The sequence below is a fragment of the Labeo rohita genome, chromosome 6, assembly GCF_022985175.1.
Source record: "Labeo rohita strain BAU-BD-2019 chromosome 6, IGBB_LRoh.1.0, whole genome shotgun sequence".
Classification (NCBI taxonomy): domain Eukaryota; kingdom Metazoa; phylum Chordata; class Actinopteri; order Cypriniformes; family Cyprinidae; genus Labeo; species Labeo rohita.
In genome coordinates, this window is record NC_066874.1 from 6,474,787 (window position 1) to 6,484,141 (window position 9,355).

The following is a 9,355-nucleotide window of genomic DNA, read 5'->3' on the forward strand; positions in this document are numbered from 1 at the left end:
AACTCTGAATAAAGATCTGTTAAATTCTGAGTTTCTGCATGATAATGGTATGTTGTGTAATAATGCAATTTTTTCTAACAAAGAATTAATTATAGCGTGAGAAAAACTGCAAATTTAGGCAGTTTGACGCAATACCTGGACGGTTCCTGGAAATACTAATTAAATGCACATTTTAACAATACTTACCAAATCTGATACTCTCTAATTGTCATGAATAATGTAATAAACAGGATCATATTTCACACCAGGTGACAAAGTTGTGTAATTTCTTGGTAACATCTCCTTTGTTACAAGGCACCTCTCAAACCCTTTAATTTAATTAAGAAAATACATTTTTAATTTAATTAAGAAAATACATTTTTAAGTTTAAATTTTGAGCGTTTTAAAATTTGGTTTTACAGTAAATGCATACATACATACATACATTAAAAAAAAAAGGAAAAAAAGCATGGAATAAGGTCCAACATCTCTACAACCCCGACTAATGGAAATAGATACGTAGCCCCAGGTGGGTATAAAATAATTAATTAAGATTTTTTTTTATTTTATTTTATTTTATTTTATTTACTAGGGCTTTTATAAAATATGCTCTGAATATTGTGCTGATCAATAAAAACGTAAACAATAAATTTTAAAAGGTTTAAAAGTACCACACATGATGACCACACATCATCACACACAGACATTATCATTATTCATTTTAGTTGCTCTCTCTCTCTCTCTCTCTCTCTCTATATATATATATACACTACCGTTCAAAAGTTTGGGGTCAGTACATTTTTATTGTTTCTTTTTTTTTTTTAAGAAATTAATACTTTTATTCACCAAGGATGTATTAAGTTAATAATTAAAAGTTTATTAAAAGTTAATAATAAATAATTTACATTGTTATAAAATATTTATATTTTGAATAAACACTGTACTTTTTAAATTTGTTATTCATGAAAGAATCGTGAAAAAAAAAAAAATCACAGGTTCCAAAAAATATTTGTCAGCACAACTGTTGATATTATCCAACATTGATCATTCTAATAATAAATCCGCATATTAGAATGATTTCTGAAGAATCATGTGACACTTAAGAATGGAGTAACAGCTGATAAAAATTCAGCTTTTCATCACAGGAATAAATTCTATTTTAAACTATGTTAAAATAAAAAACATTATTTATATTGTAAAAACATTTGCAATATCACTGGGTTTTTTTCCTATATTTTTAATCAAATAAATGCAGCCTTGATGAGCATAAGAGACTTCTTTAAAGACTATTACAAGTCTTACTGACCCCAAACTTTTGAACGGTAGTGTATATATATATATATATATATATATATATATATATATATATATACTCATAACAGAAATACTACCGAGGACACAGACCCAGCACTACGTAAGTATGTATGTTGTAACAGAGCAAAGAAAGCACTTTAAAAAATCCTCTCCGCGCCTCTTCTAATCGTCCAATCAGAGCGCGCGTTGCTCGAACACGCCTTCGGCATGCCACCGAATTTCAGATGCTGTCATCAGCCATTTTGAATGTGGCATGAGCAGACTAATGTAACTTAAATGTTAAAATTAAGGTATCACAAGTCGACATTTGTAATTATGTAGTATAATATACTTACTAATGTTTTATAAATATACATATTCATCGTGGGGCGAACACGGAGTCGAAGGCATTACGAAACATGCCACACAAAAGATGGAGGATCCGTTCTTCCAATTTGTGCTTTTGATACGACACGTTCAGCTCTGCGCTGAATATAAATAGTGTAATAGCAGCCAGGAAAATCATCTGGTCGAAGACTTTAAAGGTAGTGTAATTTAAATAAATTTTGTGTGACTGCATGGCGAATAGAAAAACTGTTTACATGTAAATGTTTTAAAATATGCAAGTAAAATATAAATTATATAGATTTTAAAAGCTGTAAATGTGTCTAATGTGGTTGTGCAATTCCAGTTGAGTAACCATGCGTGACGTAGGTTATTTAACAATAATAACAATATATACAGTAACTACACATACAGTAACAACCTTATGAATGGTAATATAACAGAAAAAAAGTTACAATCGTTAGAAATATTAATAAAAGTACATTTTTACAATATTTATGAAATAACAACATAAGATAATAACATAACTCAAAACAAAAGCTGAAAACATGCATTTAGTGTTTTGTGTAGCTTACAAAACGTCGAAAAATGAATGGAAAGTAACAAACAGGAATTACTGCAGGAAATATTAAAAGTGACTATGAAGTAAACACTGTTATAATGTTGCTGTAACACTATTAGTAACAAATATTGTTGCATTTTTTCAGGTTTGATGCACCATGGCTTTGAGAACAGCTTTATCACGTCTGCTGGTGAACTCACAGAGATGTTCTCTGATCTCTGTGTCAAGGGCCCAGGGCACTTCAGCACCTGCAGCATTCGGTTAGATTAATAATTCACCATTTCATAACCATAACGCTGCATGATCAAGAACAGTAGAAAACAGCAAAACAGTAAACATTTTATGGCACATTATTTCACTTTGGTTATGGTAATGTGTAAATGCATTGCATGACCATCAGTGTATTTAAAATACATATGTGACCCAGGACCACAAAACCAGTCATAAAGGTCATTTTTTTTTTAAACTGAGATTTATAGATCACCTGAAAGCTGAATAAAGAAGTGTTCCTTGATGTATGGTTTGTTAGGATTGGCCGATATTGGCAGAGATACAGCTATTTGAAAATCTGGAGTCTGGAGGGTGCAAAAAAATCTAAATATTGAGAAAATCACTTTTAAAGTTGTCCAAATGAAGTTCTTAGCAATGCATATTACAAATCAAAAATTAATGTTTGATATATTTATGGTAGTAATTTTACAAAATATCTTCATGGAACATGACCTCTACTTAAATTGATCATTTTGACTTATACAATGCATTGTCGGCTATTGCCACAAATATACCCATGCTACTTATGACTGGTTTTGTGGTCCAGGGTCACATATGTATTTTCATACATGTTAAGGCTTGGCAACTGATTGCTTGTGTTAATAACCAAATGTCACATTATCTTATTTTTCAGAGACAGAGGAGCAAGTGAAAAAAGCAGCAAAAACACGTAAATATATCTGTTTGATATTTTCCAATTGCAATGTTTGAATTTGACATCATGATCTGATTTGATCTGAAACGTAAAAGATGTCTGATATTAGCTAAGGTGCAGTTTAACTGGCGTGATGCATTGGATCTGGAAGGACAGCTCACAGAGGAGGAGATCATGATCAGAGACAGTTTCCGCACATACTGCCAGGAGAAGCTCATGCCCCGCATCCTCATGGCCAACAGAAATGAACGTAAGTGGAACAGCTAGTCACATCTGATGTATTAGAACGAGGGTCACCTTCATGCATGATTAAAGGGCTAGTTCACCCAAAAATTCTGTCGTCATTTACTCACCCTCCACTTGTTCCCAACCTGTATGAGTTTCTATCTTCTGTTTAACCACAAAGGAAGATATTTTGAAGAATGTGGGTGAACAAATAGTTGATTGTAGCCAGCTTTCATAGTATTTATTTATTTTATTTTATTTTTTTCAAATGTTTGCTTACCAGCAAATTTTTCTAAATATTACAAACATAATTTTCATATTTGGGTGAACTCTCCCTTTAATTCTTACCACAGGTTTATTTTATTTTTTTATTTTGTTTTGTTTTAATATAATTTAAAATGCCTAAAAAGGTTGATGGCCCCTATAGTATAATGTCTTGATACGAAAAGGCCTGAAATTTAAATGTGTGGCTCTGAATTTTCAGATTTCCATCGGGAGATTTTAAACGAGATGGGAGAGCTTGGTGTCCTTGGGCCTACGATTCAAGGTAAAATCGTTAAAAGGTTTTGCAATGCCTGTCAGTGAGACTGAAATATATACAAACCATAGTCTCATTTAACATCAGATCTCATGTGTACAGCTTCCAAGTGACTTTGATTCTGTTGTCCATGACACTGAATGTATAATGTGGATTGTCTGATGTTTTTGGATCCTATGTGTTAAAGGATATGGCTGTGCGGGCACTAGTTACGTGGCATACGGTCTGATCGCCAGGGAGGTGGAGAGAGTGGACAGTGGGTACCGTTCAGTTATGAGTGTCCAGTCATCACTAGTCATGCACCCAATCAACGCATATGGAACAGAAGCACAGAAACAGAAATACCTGCCTAAATTGGGTTAGTCAACTACCTAAATTGCATGTCAGTGCATTGAACTGCTGTAAAAATTATTTACATACTTCAAAGTTCCAATGGAAAATCATTAATTTTAGTATTTATTTTGGAAATTTTGGAAAAGCAATGGAAATTCATTTAAAATGTCCCTACATTTATTAATTACCCCATGTTATGTGTCTCTCATTTTTCCCAGCTCGTGGAGAGATTCTGGGCTGTTTTGGACTTACAGAACCAAACCATGGGAGTGACCCTGGTGGCATGGAGACCAAAGCCAAATACAACCCCTCCAGCAAGACCTATACCATCAGTGGGGCAAAAACATGGTTAGTGAGCCTGAATAATTTGTATAGTTTGGTTTCATGAAGAGTCTGGACTCTTTCAATAATTCATATATAATTTTAAAAACAGTCTTTAATTTTTCTACAGGAAATATGTCACAGAATTTCATTTGTGTAATCAAGTCAACTAAGAAAAATAGCTAAGTGCTATTTTAGTGTCATTAATATAATTTAAATTATATTTTTCTTAATTCTAAAATAATATAATTTATACGTTTTTAGTAATATGTTAAATTTTTTTTCTTTTATATTTTCCATTTGCATTTTAGCAATTTTGTTGTAAATTATTGAACATTTTATTTCAGTTTGTTTTAATTGTTTTAGTACTTTAAGCTCAATAATAGTTCAAAAACAGGTTTAAAATTAGTAGCTAGCTAAAGTAAAATAAAATGTTTTTTTACGTTATTTTATTTCAAGTAACACTTTTTTAAAATGGTTTTAGATATAGTTTTAGTTAATGATAATAACGCTGCTCACACCAATACAAAAGTATAGTTATTATGTTCAGTATGCTCCTATGCAAAATGCAGTATTCTCATGTTAAATAAACAATAAAACAGATGTGATGGGGAGGGTATAATTTGCTTAAATTACAACAATAATTTATTAATCTTAATTAATAGAGTCATCAACACTCTAAAGTTGCACAGCACGGTATCATTTTATGTGAAGGTCAGTTCATTGGACAGTTTCTTATGTAAGAGATATCATCTGAGAGCCGTGTACCTACGTCCATATTTAGATTTTGTAACTTCACCCTCTACGGGGTGTTTGTCTCTTGCTGGTTTAGGAGGACACTGAAATCTGCTGACCATCTGTTTACTTAAGTACACAATGTGAATCTGGCTTAACGTCAGACATTTTTTTTGCTTGAGCAAATATTAAATTCACAGTACATTTAATCATTTTGCAGAATTTATTCAGTTTGTCTGTAAATGAATGTTTGACCAAACCAAAAACTAATACATTCGGCTGTAAAAAATATTTTTTTTTAACTTAGTCCGAAGTATTGTTATTTTGGCAAGAACTAACAAGAACTAAGCTAAATTGAACATTCATTTTACACATACATCTTGAATGCACAGCACGGATGAGTGATAAGCACTTCACACAAACACTTTTTTTTTGTCTGAGCAGGATCACCAACTCCCCATACGCTGATATCTGTGTGGTGTGGGCCAAATGTGAGGATGGCAGAGTGAGAGGGTTTATCCTGGAGAGAGGAATGAATGGCCTGAGCACCCCTAAGATAGAGGGCAAGTTCTCCCTCAGGGCCTCAGCCACAGGGATGATCCTAATGGACGAGGTTGAAGTGCCAGAGGAAAACCTGCTGCCCCATGTGTCTGGCCTTGCTGTGAGTGTGTCACAATCTTCAAGTACTCCTGATCACACTTCTCAACATTTAGTATGACAACCTCATGTCAGCAACAACCCAGATAACAGATAAGATCACCTGAAACTAAGTGAAAAAATCGTAACATGGCCACGGAAGTGATTCTTAACTTTTGACATTTGATTATACTGTACATGGTGATTTCTGTAGGGTCCCTTTGGCTGCCTGAATAATGCCCGTTATGGCATTGCATGGGGTGCTCTTGGTGCTGCAGAATTTTGTTTCCATGCTGCCCGCCAGTACACCATGGACAGGTGAGCATCAGGCTATCAGTTTAGCATGTGACATGCATGTTTTAATACGAGTTGTTTTTTTGTTTGTTGGTTTGTTTGTTTGTGTGTCAGAGGATACGTGTATATTTTAGGTATTTTTACTATCAGTTTATGACCTGTTTTGTGTTTAATTTAGTCTTGCAGTTTGACAAATTAATAGAAAATATTGCATGTATGCATAATAATTAATCTTCCTAATAAAAAAATTTGACGTGCATGTCATATAGGGCTAAGCGATGTAACAAATAACTGTATTTCAATAGTTTTGATGATATTCAGTACAGGGTTATTTTAGTATCACTGAGATACTATTATAGTTTTTATTCATGTTTTACAGGAGAGGTTCACTTCCAGAACAAAAATGTACATATATTTTACTTACCCTCTTGTCATCCAAGATGTTCATGTCTTTCTTTTTTTGAGGAAAACATTACAGGAATTATCTCGATATAGTGGACTCCTATGGTGCCCCCAAGTTTGAACTTCCAAAATGCATTTGGGGGCATTGAAGTCCATTATATGGAGATAATTCCTATTTTTTTTTTTTTCCTGAAGAAACATAATTTCTTATCAACTGAAGAAAGAAAGACACAAACGTCTTGGATGACAAGGGAGTGAGTAAATTATCTGTAAATTTTTGTTCTGGAAGTGAACTTCTACTTTAAATTTTTTATTTCTTTATTTTTTTTTCTTCTTTTCATTTTAGCAATTTTGTTGTTCGCTTTAGTAATTTTGTTGTGTTTTTTTGTTGTACATTTTGTTTTTTTTAATGTCTAGAATAGTTTTCATTCATATTTTTTTATGTTTTAGTCATTTTAGTATATCAAGATAAACTAAATTAAAATGAGAAATGCGAAAATAATTAAGTTAATATTTTACTTCAACTCTTTTAACTCTTATAACCCTGATTCAGTATATGTGACCCTGATCCACAAAACCAGTCATAAATTGCACAGGTATATTTGTTGCAATAGCCAACAATACATTGTATAGGTCAAAATGATCAATTTTTCTTTTATGCCAAAAATCATCAGGATATTAAGTAATTTGTAAATTTCCTACTGTAAATAAATTAATTTTTGATTTGTAATATGCATTGCTAAGAACTTCATTTGGACAACTTTAAAGGCGATTTTCTCAAACTTTTTTTTTTTTTTTTAATTTCAGATTTTCAAATAGTTGTATCTCGGCCAAATATTGTCCTTTCCTAACAAAATCTTATTTATTCAGCTTTCAGATGATGTATGAATCTCAATTTAAAAAAAAACAAAACTGACCCTTATGACTGGTTTTGTGGTCCAGTGTCACATATAAGGATATTTTTGCATTTGGTCTCAAAAAAATTACATACAGCTACATTTACTTACAACAGGGTTAGGTTCTGCTTTAGGGTTAGTTGCTTGTAATTATGCATAATTTACTGGTATTACTAAGTACATGTAATATGTGACTATGTATGCTACCTTTAATATTACTTTTAATTTCACCTACATACATGTAATTGATTTTACCATGTAGAATCCAATTTGGAGTCCCTCTGGCCAGAAACCAGCTCATACAGAAGAAGATGGCAGACATGCTGACAGAGATTACCATCGGCCTACAGTCCTGTTTACAGCTTGGCAGACTCATTGACCAAAAGAAGTGAGTCATTAACAAAGGGCTTACGTCACCTCTACTTAAGTTTTCAAGTCTTGGTTATTAAAGTTCATCGTGTTTATGCAAAACACCTGAAGGAGTTAAGAGCTCACTGAACTGGTATTATTACAATCCAGCATCCTAAATAACCGTAAACACCCATGAGCCTTGCCAGAATAAACCCCGGCTGTCTCACTGCAAAAGAATCCTCCAGCTCAATGAATTTTTTAAACACATTTCTCCAACAGATACACACCAGACATGATCTCCATGCTGAAACGGAACTCGTGTGGTAAAGCCCTAGACATCGCCAGGCAAGCGAGAGACATGCTGGGAGGAAACGGCATAGCAGATGAATACCACATTATACGCCATGTTATGAACCTAGAGGCTGTCAACACATATGAAGGTACATGTGGTTTCATTTTAACTGAATGCTATACATATGACCAGCAGAGGTCAGTATAAGCTTTGTGCAAGCTAAAACATTTCTGCACAATCAGGGATGTAGCTTTTTCATGAGGTGCTCTAATGCAATGGTAATTAATTCTTTTTTTCCACAGGCACTCATGACATCCATGCTTTGATCTTGGGGAGAGCCATCACTGGACTCCAGTCTTTCACTGTTGGAAAATAAACCCTTTTATCATTCTGAACATGGGTATAATGGACTTTTGCATCTGTTTCTGCAATGAGGGAGATACTTGATCAACATCCATCCATAAGTGCCTCTGTATGCTCTCAAATCTTTCAGTTAGTAAATGGGTCCAAACTCACTTAAATCTGCACATACAAATCTTCAACGGGATCTTCTCTTTAGGGTCAGGTTACAAAGGCAGTTACATTATGAAATGGTTAATAATTTTGTGGTAAAATTACTGAAAGTCTTGGATCCACAATTAGTCATTGTACAATGTACAATGATCATGAGAACTGATAAAAGATAAGTCATTGTGGTTCAAAACATGTTTTAAGTCAGGGATGCCAGACATCCTGCATGCACTTTAGACTGGCCTGCTGATCATTGTCAATGACTCTTGTAAAATGTATTGTATTTATGGAGTCCTGAAAATGAATTGAACACCAGTAAATTGTGAGTCTGTGCATTCATTCTGAATAAAATATAATTTGTTTCTGAGTGTTTTATATGCATCTGTGGGTATGTCTATGTTAACAGTTAAACATTAATAGTTTTTATAATTATGTCCATTTTAATATTAGGTTAAAATTGATCATTTTTAATAACTAGTAATTCTACATCAGGCTACAGTTGAAGTCTGTAGCACCTCAGAATCTGCAAAATGTTATTATTTTTAATTTATGGATGTTATTTTAATTTAGTACTGACCTGAGTAAGATATTTTACATAAAAGTTGTTTACATATAGTCCAAAAGAGAAAATAATAGCTGAATTTATAAAAATGACCCTGTTCAAAAGTTTACATACACTTTTCTTAATACTGTGTTGTTACCTGAATGATCCAAAGCT

General features: G+C 33.1%; 1 protein-coding gene across 1 annotated transcript; it reads left to right on the forward strand.

Moving 5' to 3' along the window:
• Positions 1-1,739: 1,739 nt before the first annotated feature.
• gcdha (glutaryl-CoA dehydrogenase a) lies at positions 1,740-9,004 on the forward strand. Its single transcript, XM_051112656.1, has 12 exons — positions 1,740-1,817; positions 2,325-2,439; positions 3,084-3,119; positions 3,214-3,354; positions 3,814-3,876; positions 4,055-4,225; positions 4,419-4,548; positions 5,701-5,917; positions 6,107-6,210; positions 7,747-7,872; positions 8,115-8,275; positions 8,430-9,004. The coding sequence occupies exons 2-12, from the start codon at positions 2,337-2,339 to the stop codon at positions 8,501-8,503; spliced, it is 1,326 nt and encodes a 441-aa protein (XP_050968613.1). The 5' UTR covers positions 1,740-1,817; positions 2,325-2,336; the 3' UTR covers positions 8,504-9,004.
• The last annotated feature ends 351 nt before the right edge of the window (positions 9,005-9,355 follow it).

What these genes read in the sequence shown, in the direction of transcription:
- gcdha (XM_051112656.1), top strand. Translation starts at nt 2,337, where the DNA reads ATGGCTTTGAGAACAGCTTTATCACGTCTGCTGGTGAACTCACAGAGA. An exon ending in GAAATACCTGCCTAAATTGG is followed by an intron (nt 4,226 to 4,418) that starts GTTAGTCAACTA and finishes CATTTTTCCCAG; the next exon opens with CTCGTGGAGAGATTCTGGGC. An exon ending in ATCAGTGGGGCAAAAACATG is followed by an intron (nt 4,549 to 5,700) that starts GTTAGTGAGCCT and finishes TTGTCTGAGCAG; the next exon opens with GATCACCAACTCCCCATACG.